This window comes from Anopheles coluzzii, chromosome 2 (genome assembly GCF_943734685.1).
Source record: "Anopheles coluzzii chromosome 2, AcolN3, whole genome shotgun sequence".
NCBI classification, from domain to species: Eukaryota; Metazoa; Arthropoda; class Insecta; order Diptera; family Culicidae; genus Anopheles; species Anopheles coluzzii.
In genome coordinates, this window is record NC_064670.1 from 90,884,475 (window position 1) to 90,905,011 (window position 20,537).

Sequence of the window (20,537 nt, forward strand, 5' to 3'; positions counted from 1 at the left end):
TGTTGTGATTTTTATTGATTTTATTACTGTTTATTATTATTATTATTATTATTATTATTATTATTATTATTATTATTATTATTATTATTATTATTATTATTATTGTTGGTAATAACATTATTATTGGTTTTATTATTATCGTTGTTATAATTTTTTTTATTCATGAGGGTATTATTATTATTATTGCTTTGTCGTCTTGCTATTATTATTATTGCTTTGTCATCTTGCTATTATTATTATTATTATTATTATTATTATTATTATTATTATTACAATTATAAAAATAATAATAATAATAATTATTATTATTATTAATATAATATTACAATTATTGTAATCATTATTTATTGAATAATGGACTATTAACAACTTTTACATTATAAAACATATGTAAATCGTAAATGATTAACACTAGCCTTTCTAGTTTCTAGTTAAGTTTTATAAGACTGATTACATCCTTTGTAGTAAATATATACCTAGTGTGGATTTGTATTTTACACAAAAAGATAAAACGTAGATGATCATCTCTCACGTCAAAATGGAAAAATTGGCCGTGTAAAATTCCTTGGTTTGATCTGATTCATCTGAAAATTGTGAACTTTCTTTTTTCTTTTTGTTATCGATAACGATGCATGGAAAGGTGCACTTGTATACATCGCTTGCCTACCAAAAGAGATTAACATACCTGCACCACAGCGAATAAGTGTAGAAATCATATACAGTCAGTCCAAAAAATATTCGTCTAGCTGAATATTTTACAGAAAAAGACGAATTATGACCGCAATACGTACGGGACGATAAAAGTAATGATGAGGTTTGATAAAGGATCTATCAATACACACGTATTGCTAAAAAATAAGCATTTAAATAGTGCACTAGCAACCAAAATACAAAATAAAAAACTAAAAAAAAGTTGTTTGTTGGTCGCCCAAAAAGTATTCGTCTATCAGACTTTTTAATCATTTACGCAGGCCAAGCACTACGTTAGACGTGACTAAATTTATTATTATCAATCAGCTAGTTACTTCGATCTAAATTAATGCATTTCTGTTGTTTCAATTGCACTTCGAGCGGTCAGTGAGGCACTAAAGGCAGGGGAGTTAAATGAATGGAGCATGATGGCGAAAATCGTATCTTAATCCTATGCATAACCTATCCTATCCATTTTAGAAGGTTACAAAATGTGTGGGAGGCCTCTTTCCTTCATTTGATCTGCGTTTGGCCATTTTCTGACACTAATTGTGTGACATACTGTAATGTAAGCAGCCATCCTTGACGGTTAATCTAACAAAAGAAGCAGTTTAATGTCCAAAAAATCAAATATTACCGTGAAATCAGTGCATTTTATGATGGCCAATAAGATCAGGAAAAGATATGGGTCACATTTGGTTGATGGGTCACACTGCCTTTCATTGTAGCTGGTCATGTTATGGCTTGAATGGGTTAGTTGTTACAAACATTTTTTGTTTGAATAATACCACACGCAGAAAGTGGCCAAAACTGGTACGGAGCATCAAATAATTCAAAAATTCATTTCAAATTAGGCTGTACTAACATATTAAATCAAGTATAACTCGTGAAGGTCATACGGCCGCCGTCTAGTATAGCGAAAACAGTCTACTAAGATGTAGCAACAAAATCTCGTGTAACGGTAGCACCGTGGTGTCATGATACCAGGGTTCATTGAGCAAAGGTGAACTAGAAAAATTATTCAATTTGATAGGAAACGAGATGGGGAAATATATGTTTTCAGTTTTTAAGTACTTTGGGTGCCAGTTCTGAGAAATTGTACTTAAAAATTACCTCATGTTTCAAGAACAGTCGAGCGGGAGAACATACAGAGCATTGTCATTTGCCCAAAACACCAAACCAGCTGAAACTTAACTGATGAAAATAATTTAGTAGACTCCTAATATGATATCATTTGCCATTTTTCAATGGAACTTGATCACGTGGCCCAGAAATGCAATCTTTCTACTAGAGAATAATTGGAACAAGTCTTGTAGGATGAGTGGATCAAAAATACGCCTTTTTAAAGGTTCAAATGAGTTTTTGCGTTGTGCAAGTAGTCACCAATAGTCATAAATGCAATAAGAAACAAGATTAGGACATTTTTTGATTCCATAACCTTTGTTTTCATACGCATATTACGCCAAAAGTCTGATAGACGAATATTTTTTGCGAACCAATCAGACGACTTTTTTTTAGTTTTTTTTAAATGAATTTAATTGTTATTGCACTATTTAAATGCTTATTTTATAGCAATACGTGTGTATTGATAGTCCCTTTTTCAAACCCCATGATTACTTTTACCGTCCCATGCCTATTGCGGCCATAATTCGCCTTTTCTGCAAAATATTCAGCTGGACGAATACTGTTTGGACTGACTGTAAAAATCTTTATCTTACGTTTGTCGCTATTTTGCTGGGGACTTACATTTGTCGAAGATACAAAACGAACGTCAGTAAATTGTTCAACCAGTGGAGCCACGGCCACGGCCACGTTTTGTACGCGTTTTGTTCTTAAATCATTCCCTCATCGATTCCGGTGACGCGCGCACAGTGTTGAGCCGGGGTTAACGTGTGGTGACAGTTTGAGCTGTGTGTTGGGGGTTTTGGTCGGTTGGACATTTTTTCGACTCTAAATTTAAATCTCCGCGTGCGATAGACAAAATTATTTAAAAATAGCGTTCCTCTTTAATATTTATTAGCATTTTCGATTACTGGTTGACTACGCGCTTGCTTGGATTGGCTTGTGCTTTTGGTTACAGTTCCTTATGATGTGTGTAGATTTTCGTTCGGATCATTGACCATTACACACACACACGTGTTTCCAAACGCACGCCAACAATACCGTCATAGAAGGTTGTAAACCTCTTTTCCTGCTTTGCACATTCTGGCCGCAGTTGTTGGGGAGAATGTATGGGGCTGTCGCAAAAATGCCAACAAATAATAGGAACACGATTATTTATCCATCATTGAACAAGCATTTCAATAAACAACAAGGCACCATCATCATCACCATCCAAAATCACGGACCCGACTAGATGCAATCACTCGGAAGGCGGACAGCAGACGACACAGGGAATAGGAGAATGGTAAATCAATCAACGTGTTGTTACTGTCGCGCGCGTACTTGCGCGCCTTCATTCAGCTCATTTTTTTTGTTCGCCGCGTCGGTGAATCGTCATCGCACCAAGCTCTGGCCTGTGCAGTGCTGTCGCTGTCTAACGCTGTCTACCCATCCAGTCGTTTTGTCAATAACCGTCATTTCCGGAGGATAGGAAGAGGGGGAGGAGAATAGGAGAAACTGTGGATGGAGATCACCCGCCCTAGTATGGATGTACATTGCAGCAAAGGTGCAGAGGCGTGTTTTGTACAGGAAAATGCCATTTGGTTGATTTGTTTGGCTTCGAAGCTGACACACATTTGGCGCATGAACCGGGGTATGAAGGCCACCCAATTTTGGGACGTATCATCTACCGGTGCGCCGTCAACCGGCTGCGGAAGAGGTCAAAGCAGCAGTGCAGTACGCTACAATTTACCTGCCGGCTGTGCGACGAGATGTGGGAATGCAATGGAATGGATCGCAAAATCTTGAGTGACCGATCAAACATGCCGCTCATATGCTGGCACATTTCTACACCGACACAGACAGCCACTGTTGTTGCTAGTGATGGAGTTTGTAGCAAACTCGGTGTGCGCGCAATCATAGTATGGATTCGCAGAAAGCATAATTTGATCGGAATCCCTGTACATCGGGCCAGCCATTTTAAGGGGGGGATGAGATTGCCCTTCGCAGATGGTGGAAGCGTTTGAAATCCAATTCTTCCCGTGTCAGCGTCGGCATGTTGTGATTGCTTTCCCATTGAAAATTAACAGTTCGCGTAATTTGAGAAATATTAGAGTTACATCACCTTCCCGTTCCGGCTTCACCATCACGTTCCTTTCGCGACATGTCAAATTGTTGCCCTGGTTTGAAGAGTTCCAATTGTTAATAATTAAATTACAAAACAAATGCTCCAATCAATCCGTTGTGAAAAGGTTAGAAATAATGAATTTAAAATCTATTTAAAAATGTAAAATAAGACCCCTGCTTTCCATGGCCAAGCTCGTATATGTCCAAAGCGCGAATAGACAAAGTGGCAATCGATTGACACGCTACCGCTATGACCAATCGAGTACCCGATTAGATAATGGCCTCATACAGGCGGGGTAGTAATAAATCCTTGACCCCTAACCGTTTCCATCTGTCCAGCGGCTCTTAAATTTTGTTAAACAGAACCATGCTCGACAAATACCATTTAACCGCTGCTCCTCTTATCAATGCAAAAGCCAACGACGGCGATCCATCTTGGTGTGTGCGTTTGATTGCTTATGATTTTGCGCCGGCTGACTTTTGTTTGCCTCGAAGAATCCTCCCGGGTGTATGTCTATTGCTTCCCGGTTCGTCTTATCGCAAACTGTGTGCGAAGTACGCGAGCTGCTTCACTCACACTAACCGCGTAATCGCCCTATCGTTGTCGAATCGACCAGTCCCGTTCCAGCTTCTCGACCGGCTGCATGCTTCAGCTTCGTCTGTACAGGTACGTTGGAAAGGTGGCAGGCCAACCACAGTTTCGCCATTGTCGCCGTTGCAGCATCCACCAACGAATCGCGCTTGAACGCAGCGTGTTGCGTATCGCGTAAAGTTACACAATCAAAGGCTGAAGCTGCTGCGTGAGTTAGGTCGTTGCCATTAGTGACGGAAGAGGAAAAATAGAGACCGATCCCTCAGGTGGGTATATAAAAATAATTTCCCTCAGTGCGGAGAAAATTATTTTTGCGCCGATACTTCGTGCGTGCGTGCGTGCGTGTGCTTGCGACAAATGCTCTGTCTACGTGAGAGCAAAGCTGTCAAGTCTCGCTCTTTTCCACTCTCGGTGGGAGTGCTGTTTGCCCCGCGATGCCGAGAAAAGGGTTTGAGAGCGAGTGCGTTCCGTTGGTCTCCCTGCCGGTGATTACGCAAGAGATGCAACCTGTTCCCTCTGTGGTGGATTCTAATAACAGAAATAACGCGCAAACTAACGGTGCGAGGAAGCGAATGAAAAACAAAAAACAAAAAGTCCCTCACTCACTTCAACCAGCTGTTGATTTCAATGGCAAGGCCATATGATTCATATCGGATTGTAAGTGATCGGTTTCAGTGGAGGAGGCATTGTGTGGCATAGTGTCTTACATTTTCCCCCGTGCAGAAGGTGAAGCTGTGTTGCAATAGTGTGTGTGTGTGTGTTTGTGTGTTGGGAAAACCTTTTCCACGAATTGTTCTAATCCGATGAATGAATTGTTTTGCTAGGTTTTATACGTCTTCTCAGTTCTATTTCTATTCGTAGAGCAAGAAATGAAATGGAATCGTTCTGAAAAGGAAGCATGTGCCATTTTCGGACCCCACCTATCAGTAACAAATAGATTGTGCTTATATTTTACCAGACAAAACAAATCATGCCGTACTGCAGCTGCCGCACAGCACTTTAGTAACCTTTATAAGAATGGAACTCTGCCAAATGGAGGTATGAGCCCCGTCTATTAATTTGTTTGTGTTGTGATTTTTAATTGTTTAGCATGTTACTTTAACATGTAAATAGTTTGTGGTAGACATGGCATCAAGGTGAGATCTTGAGCCAAGAAGTAATGGCGCTAGAATGCGCAAACGTTTAATTGGTACATGTAGTTTGATAGTTTATTTTATCCCTGAATTCTTCAAGAAAATGATGAAGATGGCGGGAGAATTTGGTATAACTGCTGCCGCCATATATTTAGTGTTACATTAGCTGTACTGTTTTAGAATGCGGCTTTGTAATATCAATTAAATTTGTGCGTCTACAATAAATGGACTGTTTGTACAATATCATGATTGTTCATTAAACTTACTATCGTCGCCGTTAAATTGAGATTCTAATTTTAATTATGTGCTTCAATGTTTGTCTATAAGGTACCAACATTCAATGGTGTGCATAAATGTTTGACTATTTTGGCACAAAGCAGCCAATGTTGGCATCTAGAAGAAATGAAAATTAATTTATTACACTTAATAAATGTTACTAAAGTGAATAAAAGTATGTAAGCTTATATTTTTTGTGACGTATTAGATACATTTTTATAACAAATTTTCACAGTATTATTGATACTTTAAAATGTATGCCACCTCAGCATACATGACAAATATACATTGAAAAAGCTAAAAACAAGATACTATTTTAATCACATAGTTTTTTGTTGTTGTAATACTTAGATTACAATTTATTGCATTATTGATTATGTGAATAGCATTGACTCATTTTAGGACTCACAAATGCAGCTTGGAAACATGGTAAATAACAATACTGACCTACAGTCAAAAATGTATGCTGTAGAGATAAAAATTGATAGCAGCGAGGCAAAATGTGTGCCTTGGAACCAAACATTTGGACACACTGTCATACATTTTAACTTAGTGGTCAAATTTAGCAACAATGAATTTAGTATCGTCGACCTACTTCTAAAAATTGTTTTATTACCTTTTCAATAACCAATTTAAGATTTAAAGAGCGCAATGAGTGTTGAAAATGAATATACCATACTACACTTTACCATAGAAATTAATTTCAATGAAATCATTTCTAGGGGCTATCCATAAATTACGTAATACAAAAATTATAATTTTAACCCTCTTTCGGTTCGGTATTACGTTCCACCATTAAGAGATTTGACTTTTTTCAAACTAGTTTTTTGTATCAAGTTTGAAATCTGGTAGAAGAATTCATGTGAGCAGTCTGTATTAACCCAGGGGCAAAGTAGTATCAAAGATATATAGAGAAAAAAAATAAAAACAAATCCTCATTCGTTGTGTCGTTGGAAAAGATTTTATTGAAGAAAAATATTCTGAAAATATAGTTTGTATCAAATGAATTTTTATAATACAATTAAATATTAAACTTGTAATTGATTTCATCTGGATAAGAACCAGTCCGTCCTGGCACGGAGTACTACGCATGGCAGTGCATTGGCGAGGATTGGATGAAGTCACGGGATGATTTAATTTTGGGTTGCATCAGTTGCAATGGTACGATAAATCCCTTCGAACCCGTCTTGGGGAATGAATGTTAATAATTCAATCTACCCAAAAGTGTATTTGTTGTAGATTCTATTCCTGGTTGTAAAAAAACATTAGTTAATCCCTGAAGCGAATTGTAGACTGTAACTTACAGGGTTTCGAATCATATAAGGGAATAGTTCAATCACTCAGGGGAATGTTACAAATCGGTAGGGGAATGTTGCATGCAAGCTGTGGAAGTTTGCAATCATATAGGGGAGTGTTGCAATCAACAAGGGGAATTTTGCTAACATACTGTGTAGCTGTCATCATATTGTGATCACTCACAAAGCTAGAAAATTTTGTGCACTATTAGTATATGTTCGTTAAGGTCATCGAGTTTTAAATTTGATGGATAGGGGTGCTAGTGACATCACCTTTTATTTGACAGTTTCTTTGTTAATCTGCAAACCGCATACTACTCAAAAAATTATATGATAATTCAATATGACCAATAATACGGTTGGTCGTGAAGTGCTGCACAAGATAATGATTTAATGACTCTGTATTAATTTCTTGTCGTTGTTCTAGCATTTAAAATATTATAAAATAAAAATAAAATTAATATTATTACTATAGTACGTCCCTACAGTTGCCTACAGTAACAAAATGTCACGTGCGCAATATTGACCAAATGATTGTACAATCATAAATGTGTTCCCCGTAAAAAAAGGCTTCCAAATTTCACCACCATCCTTGCCTTAGTGCTGTTTGGTTGTTGCGGGTTTCCACATAGCAATATGTAGCTTCCATTTATTGCTAGTTTATATTTGGAAAATCGACCTTGCTCCATAGCGTATGTTACGAGCTGCCGCCGTTGCCTGGCTGATTCTATTGAAATCTATAATAAAATCGGTTCGAATTTGGGCTACGGCGGCACCGAGAACGAAAACAGGACATCAAGATAGCAACATCCAACCGACAACCCGGTGGTGCTAAACCGAGTTTAGCAGTACACTCAGCTGGTGTATCAACCAACCGACCACAAATCGATAGGAAACTATTCCTCCCAATCCACCCCGATTGTCTGTCCCGCTTTCCCATTTGCACTCCTTGGTGGGTTGTTTAATGTGTTTGGTGCTTGGGCTCTCTTTCTCCTCCTACATTGCAGGTGTATAGCTTTCCGTCAGCTTCAACCATATCCTTGGACGGACGGTGGATCACAATCCAGTGGACTTGGTGAACGGTGGGCGCAAAAAAAAAACCTTATCGACAATGAATATATGCGTCGTCGGGGCCGGTGTCGTCGGTTTGACGACCGCACTGGAGCTACAGCGCGAGATGCGGAACGCCAATGTCACCATACTCTCGGATCGGTTCGAGCAGGACACGTGCAGCGACGTTGCGGCTGGCCTATTTCGCCCCGGAACCAGCTTTTCCGGCCCGACCGAGGAAATAACCAGGTAAACAGCTAGGGGAGGGTGGAAACGCGAAGTCGGTCCATGAGGGGCGGAAACGTTGAACCCATTTTCACACTCGACCCCGGGTCGACGACGGTCCATTGACTCACACTATCGTTTTCGCTCCTGATTGTTTTACAGCGCAGGATGACAGAGTAAAGGATGGGTTTTTAAATTATGTTTCATGTATTTCTCTTTTGCGAACACTAGGTGTGATATAAGGCTGTGCTTGTATTGCTACCCGTGTATCAGGGAAAACCGCACGTTTTCCTTAATGAAAACCTTTTATTACAACAGCAAGAGTAGCTCAGTATACTGCCGCCACTGTAGTCCACTTGCCCGTTTGGTTCAAAGTGGTGACCACCGGTGGTTGGAGCCCATCATGTTGCCATCATTTTTCATTTTCGTCAACGTCAAAGTCTTTTGGTGCGTGAGGAACGGTTTAATTTTTCATCCACTAGTCCTTGTTGCCAGCCGTGTTTTCCTCTACGACGGCTGTCGAACGATTAGTAGCATGGAAAAGTGTCGAAAGCAGGACACAGGGAGTGACGGAGAGGGGGTTAAATCACTTTACCATATCGATGGCCAGCACGGCATCATGCGTTGAACGTCGGAACTCCGATGAACAGACATCCTTGATGCTTTATTTAAATTACCAACCGTTCGGTTTAGTTCGATGGAATTGGTTTGGAGAATGTTTGGTTTGGTATGGTTTCAAGATTGCACCAGTGTCTGTAGCTTCTATTTTGATAACTTGCTGGGCTACTCGTGACTTATTGATTGACGTGCAGTTCGGTTAGCAAAATCAATTTTTTTTCGACCTAAAGGCCGGGCTACATTGATCGTACTCCGTAGTGTAATTTCGATTTTCACTAGCGCATCTGGCGGCGGCTGACCGAAGCATTTTGTCAAACAATTTGGTGCCGCTCCAGAAAATACGTTCATTTTCCATGTTTTTTACTTAAATCGGAGGAGAAAAGTTTTGTAAAACGTAGATACACATGTCTTGCACGCATTGCATCCATTTTTGCAATGGAAAACGATGGAAAAACTACTAAATTTTGAGATCCGGCAGGTCCATTCCCTCGATGACCAAAAAAAGCTTCCACCAGCCGCCGCCAGATGCGCTAGTGAAAATCGAAATTACACTTGGGAGTACGATCAATGTAGCCCGGCCTTAAGAGACACTTGGTACGTTTAGGTTTATGTTTGAATGAAGAAAGTGTTAATTCAAAGTTGAATAGACTGGGACTATGCACCGGTGGTAAAGACTTTGGGATGTACGGTACAGAACAGTATTTAAATCATATATATTCTTCTTCTTCTTCATTGGCACAACAACCGTTGTCGGTCAAGGCCTGCCTGTACCCACTAGTGAAGTGAGCTTGGCTTTCAGTGACTTCTTGTTACCATAGCAGGATAGTCAGTCCTACTATGGTAGGAGGTCCTAGCAGGATTTGGGCACGGTCTATTCGGGGCTTGAACCCATGACGGGCATGTTGTTAAGTCGTACGCAGTGTTGTTAACTGTTGACATTTTTCATGACAGTCACCGTAAACAGCCGGTCAAAATAATTTTTGGCTGATGACATTCAATGCTTCCACGACACGACTGTCATTAAACGAAATTCATTCGTGTCGCTACCGTCAGGGCTGATGCAATGACATGAAATGTAAACAATGTACTCTGAATGTCATTTGACATTTTTTGAACAACACAAATCGATACGATCGGAGGATTATGAAGTGTATCGTCGCTGAATTCTAGTGAAATAGCAAAAACTAGTGAAATGAAAGCCTTTGCACCGCACGCTCTGTTTGACATGAATACGGCCGTTTGCAATACGACACAGTTCACGATTCATACAGGTTGGCGAATGTCAAATGAATGTATCTTGAAAATGTCTTCATGTCAAATGACATTTTTTGACGGGAATCATTTGACAGAGAGAGATGGGAATTGGAAGCTTCAAATCGAATGAATGTTTACAATTTTATGTCGATGAACGTCACCGTTCGCAACACTGGTCGTACGAATTGACGACTGTACCACCAGACCGGCTCAACTTCAGAATTAAATCATATATATTACTAACTGTCTATTTATTTTCTATTTATTGTAGATTGTGTATTGTCTATAGGAAATATCTTAATTTTTATGATAAACTCAAGAAGCAATTTCTGCAATTTCATCCATAATTTTTAGGATTGCATAATATACTAAACATTTTTGAAGTATCTTTTGAAATTAGAATGGTTTTAACCATAAATCGTGTATTTTATTGTTTTTGTTATTAACCTAGTTAAACTCCATTGCTGGTCAATTATTTGTCTCAAGGTATATCTCAGGACTCCTGAGTCAGGAGAACATGTGTACATCGTGTTTTAGCTTTAAATCTTTAATAGAGTCTCTTAATAGGGCCGGTCTGGTGGTACAGTCGTCAACTCGTACGACGTAACAACATGCCCATCATGGGTTCAAGTCCCGAATAGACCGCGTCCCCCCATACGTAGGACTGACTATCCTGCTATGGTAACAATAAGTCACTGAAAGCCAAGCTCACTTCACTAGTGTGTACAGGCAAGGCCTTGACCGACAGCGGTTGTTGTTGTGCCAAAGAAGAAGAAGAAGGAGAGTCTCTTACTTTATCTAAAGACGATGGCATCATTTGTACAACATTTCATGAATTGAGCAGTTAAATAAAAAAAAAGGTTTTGTTATATTTAAAAATGTCGAAAAGATGCAAAAATGAAAAGATCCTATAAATTCATCTTGACAAGACGTGGACCTGGAGGTAATTTTAAATCAATCTGAGAGAGATCATTGTTGCTTTTAACATAACTACCTCACACTAACTGTTTTGTACAAAAGCTCATAAGATCCCTTTTTTTGTACAAGATGTGCAGGATAAGTTATTTTTGTGGAAATGAACAGCATACATCTTTTAACATTTTTATTGAATTGTACAATGGTTTGTAATTAGTTTCTTACCATATTGAAGATAGAAAGCTCGATAAGAGAAATTGTCTTAACGGTTTCTTGAGTTCTGTATTTAATGTATTTAATGTTTAATGTTTAAAGATTGGATCGAAGAAATTGTCTCAAAGTAAAGTAGTATATACTTAGCAGTACATTATTTTTGTTTAATAAAATTAATAAATTAATTTTGTTGAAATACTTAACTCACAAGTATTTATAGAAACTCTAGAAAGAATTTTAACTACAAAAATGAAGCAAAAATAGTTGTACTTAGAAGAAAAAGTGATTAAATATTATATTTTGACATAGGATTAGTAAGAAACGTCTGTAAGTGATTTCGATGATGCAGTGTGATAAATGATAAGAGATCCTATACTGATAGTTTAAATTTAATACCTCAGCCAATTGCTCAGTGGTATGAAACGATTACAAAAACAAATCGATAAGTGTGCTACAAAATTTAAACTGCTCGTCCATATCGGCGACCAATATCGAACCCCGATCGAACGGAAAGTGGGTAAGCGAATCGAGTCGGAATCGATGATGGAACCAACATCAACCGTACGTGTGCAGTGATTCGCTCCATTAGACACCTGTCGAAAGCTATGGCCAGACAGGAAGGAGTGGAAGGCAGCCAAAGGGAACTCCGGTTTCTTCTTCCTGCTTTGCTCGGTCGGGGTCAGGTCGAGCGAGTCGAGAACACGACGCCGCTTCGAGACGCGGTCACGATCGATAGGATTTCGTTGCCAACTGGTTGGCGGGGGGTTGGTGGGTGTCTCTTTAATGCGCTGTATACGCTGCACCTGTGCGGAACTACCCACAGCCGACAGCCACGTTTGCCAATTGTGGCGTATCGTTGTCGTGCGGGGCGAGTGTGAGCAAGCGACGGAAGCAAGCAGCAAGGTGACACGGCCTCCTACCCACTGTTATTCCCCCTCTCTCTCTTTCCATTAAGTTACGTAATTTACACCACGACGCAAAGCTGATTGGTACGAAAAGTTGGTAAAGGAGAAATTTTGCGCCAACGGCACCAGGGCAAGGGAGCGCTCTCCAATACGTTCACCACGTTACTCATCCACCCCGTGGGTTCCCGTTTTTCAAGTGGTCATTCTTCCGTGGTTCGCATAGTTTATGCTTGGTTGTTCTTTTTGCCAGCGCTTTTTACCCCCAAAACCCCCTGTGCCCCGTTGGGCCAGCTATTTTTAGCAGAGAGTGTGTGTGCGCGCGCTTCCGCCTTCGTCCGTAGCTTCCGCAACCGGCGACGGGTCCATCGAAACCACCATATTTACTGCACACCATAAACACACGATAAAGCAAAAGCGTTTGCAGCTTGAGTGGAGCGGGGGGGGGGCAACATTGCTGTGGAGAGTGGGCGGGGGTTTGAGACAAGTTTGAAATTAGGCATCCAACGCGTTATTCAGCGTGGATTAGAAAAATGGCACCTCGACGAATCTAACGGCACTGGTTGCTGGCGAAAGCAGTGTTGGTAATAGTTTCCGTCCCGAATGCCATCGCATTTTGGGCAACTAATTATTTACATTATTTACGGCGCGAATGATGGAAGTTGTCTACTTTGGACATTGTTTAGTTCGTTGCTTAACGTAGAAGAGCCATCTCAAGCTATGGGAGTGAAGGGTTTGCTTGACTATTACAGGGTTCACCTAGCCGATCCGGCATTGGAATTTTGCGAGAGTTTTACGACCAAGAATTTTGGGATCAAGAAGTTTGTGATCAAGATTTTTACGACCAAGAATCTTGCGATCAAGAACTTTGCGACCAAGAATTTTGAGATCAAGAGTTTTGCGATCAAGAACTTTGCGATCAAGAATTTTACGATCAAACATTTTGCGACCAAGAAGATTGCGACCAAGATTTTTGCAATTAAGAATTTTGCGACCAATACTGATGCTACCAAAATCCTTTTATGTCGCTTTCATTCTTTACTATGCCTGATTCATACTTTACAAGGCTCGAAATGAAATGACATTGCCCAATTGAGGGTTTACGTCGCCGTAATGAGTATTTACGGCGACCGAAACGCTTTCACGATGCTCGATTGGTTTAGAGTTGGGCAAAACGCACAAAAAAGCGGAACTGGATCCGGACGATTCCAACAAATTTCGGACCCAGTTCCGAAGGATAGGTTCAATCCGACAAGCCGGAACCGCCCGGAATCGTCCGGAATCGTCTGGAATCGTCGGAATCGTCGGAATCGTGCGGAGTCGTTGGAACCGTCCGGAATCGTCTGGAATCCCGGCCCGGAATCGCTCGGAATCGCCCGGAATCCCTCGGAATCGCCCGGAATCGCCCGGAATCGCCCGGAATCGCCCGGAATCGTCCAGAATCGTCCGGAATCACCCGGAATCGCCCGGAATCGTCTGGAATCGTCAGAAATCCATTTCATTTCATGTCATTTATTCAGTGCATAACCTAACACAAATAGATACAAACAGTAACACAAGATGCTAGCGTCCATATCGAACTATATTGAGGAACTCAGTGCGCGACATTCCTGGCATAAATGTACGACAGACAGCATTGACATATGCGCGGCGGCCGGAACGTGAACTTGAATCGTCTGGAATCGTCGGAACAGTCGGAATCGACCGGAATCGGCTCTACTATTCACTACTATCGATTGACTACGATTCCGCACGATTCCGGACGATTCCGGTCGATTCCGGGCGATTTCAGCCAATTCCGGTCAATTCCGACTGTTCCGACGATTCCGGACGATTACGACGATTCCGCACGATTCCAGACGATTCCGGACGATTCCGGACGATTCCGACGATTCCGACGATTCCGACGATTCCGGACGATTCCGACGATTCCGACGATTCCGGACGATTCCGGACGATTCCGGACGATTCCGGTGGAACTAGCGATTCCTTCTCTCTGGAATCGGAATCGGAATCATACTTGCCGGAACCGGAGCGGAACCGTGGGTGCGATCCGCATAACCCATCTCTAGATTGGTTAGGTAAACCCTGTATAAGCGGTCCCCGAGATACACGGTTAACGGTTAACACCGAAAACGACTGCAAAATACCGCGTATCTCAAATTTCCGCGTAAGTCGAATCTCTTGATTTCTAGCCTAAATATCACTAATTTTCCTACAACTTTGCAAGTAGGGGGTGGTTTTAGCCAATTAATTAATTATTTGATATGATTATGACTGAATATAATAGTTTTAACCCTTTTGAAATGGTTTTTAACATTCGATCAAAAGGGAAATTATTTAGTATTTTACAATTGATGTGTCAAATAAAAAACCGCGTATCTCAGAATCCGCGTATAAGAGGTACCGTGTATCTCGGGGACTACCTGTATTTATTTGGGCAATGGGGTTGGGAATTTTATTCCACCGTTTTATAGTGAGATTACATCTACTGGTGCCTTTTATTCCAAGGAAGAGTATTTATGTTAAATCAAATTCCAATTTGTAGTGCTTTTGAATAAGTCATCATCATTTTTTTTCATAATATTATTATTGTTTTAAATACATTATTTCCTTGTAAAAAAATAAATAAAATTGTTCCCTATATTCATACAAATAATATGAAACGAGTTAAAAATGCTGTTGTATGTTTATAGTATAACATAAGAGTTATCTGTATTATAACATTTGGTAGAAGTCTAATCTAGTTTATGCATTATTTTTCACATGACCTATTAGAATATCCTAGCATCTTTCAAAAATCTGCCTTTTTAATCGTTTCTTGAAATGTTTGCTGATCGCTTGCCATAAGAGATCTATACCGACCTGGAACGACTTTAGCTAGGATGTGAATACCCAACAACTAGTCAGATGGCTTAGATACATGACTGATCAGTCTTTTCACGCTCACTTATTAAGTCAAATCACTTAATCATTAGAATCTTTTTCTCGGAAAATCGCTTTTTTTCGGAAATCGAATTGGTTGGTGTCTACAACAGTTCGCTACTATAGTGTTCGGAACTATTCTTTAGATCTAGATTAAATGTGCAATTTCCTTTTCGGTACCTACGCAACGCGACATGCGGTAACGTACAATGGCGTCATCAATGTGGGCTTTGCCTTGCTAATCCTCGGTCCAAGGGCTTCTAGTTTGGAAAGCTTCAACCACGGTATGACCAACCTTCCATCCTTATCCTTCATCTAATAGTATTTTTTATCCTATTGCGATATTTTCTGATAGTTGACAATATTTACTACATTATTAAATTTTATCGTTTTGCTTTAATTTAAGCGTGTCATCATATTGATTTCCTTTGTCTGACATAAATCGGGATTATTTCAAAGTTTTACAAAAAAAATTGTATTTATCCTACATTGTGTTGGCTGTATTTGTTGATGTTAATTTTAAAACAATTTATTACAGATTGCAAATTAGAGTGTTTCTACGTGTTTAAAATGTGATCCTGTTCTATGTGTAACCTCTATAAACTATACACAAACTGACATGACTTTCGCATCCATTATCACATGAAACTGACGCAAAATAAACTTGATGACGGAATTGTTATCATTCGCAGCGTCGGCTGCGAAGTTGTAAAATACTAAACCGCTGACAGCAAGCTCCAACGTAACACCGCAACAAAACCGATTTCGCAACCAGCTGTTCCGTTTCAACCTGCTTCGACCTGTTTCCTCCCAGTCGTTGGCGGTTGTTGCTACAAGAGTCAACCAGCGAAACGTGCTGATACTAATCACCTTCTGGCATTGATTTCTAGCACGATGCGTAAGAAGGCAAAACAGAGGGAAAACAAATGACGAAAAGAAAACGAAATAATCGATGGGACAGTAACGCGTTTCGAATGGCCGAGAGGAAGCCCTTGAGCGAAACCATTTAGTGGGATATGGGACAATATATATATGGTGACCCGAACCAAACGACACCACACCACTACAAGAGACCGTCCCTCGGCGCTGCGCTACTAATGGGATAGTCCGGGACAGATGAACACTTTCATATTCAGGCCACACGGCCACGGGGGCCAGGAGGGGCTCGCAGCATAACGTTGCGACGTCCTTGCACTGGTTGCTTTGATTTGTTTGTCTTTGCGTTGAGGTTGAATTGGTTCGGAACGACTCGCAGGAAATGGAGACGCCTAGTGGCGGATAACAATTGGATCGATTTCTTTCGTCGGCGTTGAGCATTCGTAAGCATTAAAGTTATTCCGAAAAAAAACGGAAGGTCTATTTATTTTTAATATAACTTCGGTAAAACTCTAATTGGATTCGAACAATCGGAAACATAAATAAACTTCCTCAACGTTCCAACACTGTGTTCTCGATCACTTATAAACTATCGACACATGTTGCGCACCGTTTTTGAACAGAATGAAACCATTTGCTGAATCTTCACAGTAACGCTCGTTTCACTTACTTCCCTTTTGTCCCAGCGCTACTGACTGGAACTTTTCCGGAGCTCCCAATTAGGCACGAACCCGGAAGTTGCAACGACTGACTACTACCTTCTTCACCTCTTTCCATTTTTTGGCACTAAAGTGTCGGCTAGCGTGTTCTCCCGATGGAATAGCCTGGTCAGTAACGTGATGATTCGTGTAATGTGCCTCAGTCATGCCATCCCGTATACACTGTGGTGTGTAGATGTATTGTGTCAAAACGCTAACCTAAAATATGCTGGCGGCGAGAGCTAGCAAGGGTCTCTCTAGGGTGCTTTGACCTAGCGTTTCGCGTGTAAGTTCTGCCGCCATCACTCTTCCAGCTCGTCTACTAAAGGTGCATTATTAGTGGCGAGTGAGTTTAGTTTGCGTAAATATTTACATACAAAGGACACGACAATGGCTTAGCGGAGCCGAGCAGGGATCGATCGGTTGCCTCCTCGGTTTATGGGACAAATTATGTACACACACAAAAAAGTGCAAAGCTGCAGCGAAACTTTTAGTAGAAAACGGCAGAAAGCATGCCTAATATTGAGTTATACTGCAAGCGGTGTAATAGTGTTAACGCCCCCCTGAGAATGCACTTTGTCTTTCTGACCTCATCCACGATAAGGCTCAAAGGGGAGGAAATCGAACAATCTATCTATACGTCTCCCCTCTGCTCCATTAGCAGAGGACTTGCTTCAACACGAGCCTCTTTAAAACTAACCCCCATCCCCTCCCATCCTATGACAGTGAAAGGTGTTGGGGTTTGATGTTTTATGCCGTCGGGTTTTATGCCGTGTACGCCTCACTCATTTGTTGCTTTCCGGAGTTTATGCGGTCGGCGTTATTGCTTTGGGGCTCTCGTAGTTCTTCATGCCGAGTAGTGGGGTTGGTTCTGTCATTTCCTTTCCTTCCGGGCGTTTTGCGAGGGGCGACCAGGGCATTCCTTCCTTTAATCGACGCTATTCAACATTGATTCTACTTCACCCACCGCCACCACCACCACTACCTCCCATCGACAGGAAATGGATTTCAGACGCGTACAGCCACTGGGACGAACTGCGCCGGACGGAACATTCAGCCCGGGCCGGTGTGTGCCAGATGTCGGGGTACATTTTTTCCAGCCGAGATCCGGCCATTGTACGGGTAAGGGCCATTGCAATGGGGTCCAGGGGAGCGGGGGGGGGGAGAGATGTCAGCAAACTAATTGTTAATGGTTTTATGCCTCCATAGAATCACTACATCGAGAAGGTCCTGCCCGTGTACCGTGCCGCGACCGAGCAGGAGCTTACCATCTGTCCGGGCGAATGGAAGTATGGGTCGTTCTTCACCACCATCCTTGCCGAGTGTCGGCTGTTTCAGCCGTGGGCCACAGAAAGGTAGGTCGTATTGATTGGATCGGGCCGACAACGGACGGAGAGCATTGAACAGTTACGAGGTCGTCCTGGGGGAGGGAGAGAAAGGCCTGCCCTTTTCCCGGTCCGGCCCCGTCCTGGCACAAAAGGAAGCGATTATTAATGGGTTATATCGTGCTGTGTGTGTGTGTTTTTTTCCCTCTCTGCTCCTTTGTTGCGCACCAGGTTTCTTGACAATGGCGGACGGATTGTTACCGTGGCGCTGAACAACTTGCAGGAGCTGCGCGGCAAGTACGACGTGGTCGTGAACTGTACCGGTCTGGGGGCGAAGCGGCTGTGCAACGACCATAAGCTGGTGCCGATCCGCGGTCAGGTCATCAAGGTGCGGGCCTCCTGGGTGAAGACGGCGTTCTATGCGGACTTCGACACGTACGTCATACCGGGCTTTGAGGGCGTAACGCTCGGGGGCTGCCGTAACTTCGACAGCTACAATACGGACGTTTCGCGGCACGATTCGGCCGCCATCCGCGAACGGTGCGAGTCGCTGCTGCCGAGCCTGAAGGGTGCGCCGGTGCTGCGGGAATCGGTCGGGCTCCGGCCGCACCGCGATCCGGTACGCGTGGAGCTGGAGCTGCTGCCGACGGCGAATGGCAGTGTGCGTGTGGTGCATAACTACGGCCATGGGGGCTATGGTGTGACGACGGCACCGGGGACGGCCAAGCACGCGGTGAAGCTGGTAAGGGAAGCACTGCAAACCAATAGCAAACTGTAAGGGGAAAGGGAGTTTAAAGGCGAGGGCATTGGGGTGAAATGGGGTCGATTGTAATCATTGCAACCAAAAAGAACTGAAAGAAAATCGTATGAAAAATGTATCGTTTCGGGTAAAGTGTAAGAGAAATAAGGAAGATTTTTTTTACAATTATTACTGCAAAATATTTTATTAAATTGTTTCGTTAGTTATTGAGAAATTATACCTTCATTTTCATTTCCTCTGTTAATAATTATTAACGATCGATTCGATTGTACCGTGGTAATTCCTGTAATTTCCAAAAGAGGACGACACAGAAAATATTTTGTGTGGTCAGCGTCTACCACTGATCGGGCCGAGCACTCCCGAAGGATCCCGATCAAGCCTACAATAAGGGACGGATTTTGTTGCGTCATAAAATAATAAAAACGACTGCTTAAAAAACACTTGCAATAGTTAGATTTGTCAGTAGCTTTGAGAGAAAGAAAGAATCCTGATGCCAACGTTGTAACATCATCTCTTTCAGTAATATTTACTAATTAGTTTCAAAACAACTTTTCATTGAACAATATCATTGAGATTTTATATTAACAAAATATTACTTACTTACTTATCCGGCGCTACAACCACTTTGCGGTTCTGGCCTGTCTCAGGAGCGTCCGTAACCGCTCACGGTCTCGCGTCTTCATCTGTCAGTCCGTTATCTCGGCCTTAATGACGGATGCCTCCACGCAATCTTGCCAGCTCAGTTTGGGCCTACCACGTCTCCTCTGTCCTTGTGGACGGCCTAAAAAGACTTTACGGGCTGGGTCGTCTGTTACCATGCGTACAACATGGCCAGCCCACCGGAGCCTGGCGAGGTTGATACGCTGCACGAGAGTGAAGTCGTGTCCAAGTGAGTGATCAAGAGTTGGGTGCTAAACAAAATGTCATCAAGCATGTGATTGGTCCACCAACCGTTTGAGTCTTACCTCTGACCATCTCAGTAGTGTACGTGAGCTTATTTGAGCTTCGTTTCAGTCATGAGTGTTGGTGACTGAAACAGTGGCATTTGACAGCACTGTTTATAGCCAGAAAAAAATCATGATTAGGGGAAAGCGGGGCAAAATGGGCATGTTAAGCAGTTTACTGAATATTCCTTTGAATATGCCACAAAACACGATTTTTCTTTCATTATTGTATGCCTCCACCCTTTATCTATGGATTGAAATTGCCACATTGAAAGAAAACAACTTAAAATCATGAAAACAATGAAAAATAAAAGTTGATGTTTTACGAGAAGCTATTTTGACACGCGGGGTAAAATGGGCATAGCCCTGGGGCAAAATGGGCATATGTAAACAAACTGCGAAACGTCAAAACACTGGGGCAATATGGGCCACAACAACGGCGCTTAGGTGATGGTCTATGCTTTTGCGCACGTTTTGTGAAATATATTTTCGTTCTATCTTTTGTTTTGCTGGTCAGAAAAGCCCTTAAAATTCTTCCAAAAATATGTTATCGACATTAAAACAATTTTTACACGTTGAAATCTACAAAATTGAAACTTTTCAAGCTGTGGCTGTCAT

The 20,537-nt window shown here is 41.7% G+C and overlaps 1 protein-coding gene across 3 annotated transcripts; it reads left to right on the forward strand.

Moving 5' to 3' along the window:
• Positions 1 to 4,479: 4,479 nt before the first annotated feature.
• Positions 4,480 to 19,143, forward strand: LOC120950474 (D-aspartate oxidase). Of its 3 annotated transcripts, none has more exons than XM_040368528.2 (5): positions 4,480 to 4,585; positions 8,222 to 8,513; positions 17,889 to 18,012; positions 18,100 to 18,245; positions 18,447 to 19,143. In XM_040368528.2, exons 2-5 carry the CDS (start codon positions 8,326 to 8,328, stop codon positions 18,991 to 18,993), a joined length of 1,005 nt encoding a protein of 334 aa, XP_040224462.1. In that variant the 5' UTR covers positions 4,480 to 4,585; positions 8,222 to 8,325; the 3' UTR covers positions 18,994 to 19,143. The 3 variants fall into 3 exon arrangements, with proteins under 3 accessions (XP_040224462.1, XP_040224461.1, XP_040224463.1); XM_040368527.2 differs by having other exon boundaries at positions 4,517 to 4,776; XM_040368529.2 differs by lacking the exon at positions 4,480 to 4,585 and adding an exon at positions 5,215 to 5,236.
• The last annotated feature ends 1,394 nt before the right edge of the window (positions 19,144 to 20,537 follow it).

Excerpts from the sequence above, each read along its gene's own strand:
- LOC120950474 (XM_040368528.2), top strand. The coding sequence starts at position 8,326 with ATGAATATATGCGTCGTCGGGGCCGGTGTCGTCGGTTTGACGACCGCA. Across the intron at positions 8,514-17,888 it reads CCGACCGAGGAAATAACCAG|GAAATGGATTTCAGACGCGT; the intron begins GTAAACAGCTAG and ends TCCCATCGACAG. Across the intron at positions 18,013-18,099 it reads GAGATCCGGCCATTGTACGG|AATCACTACATCGAGAAGGT; the intron begins GTAAGGGCCATT and ends ATGCCTCCATAG.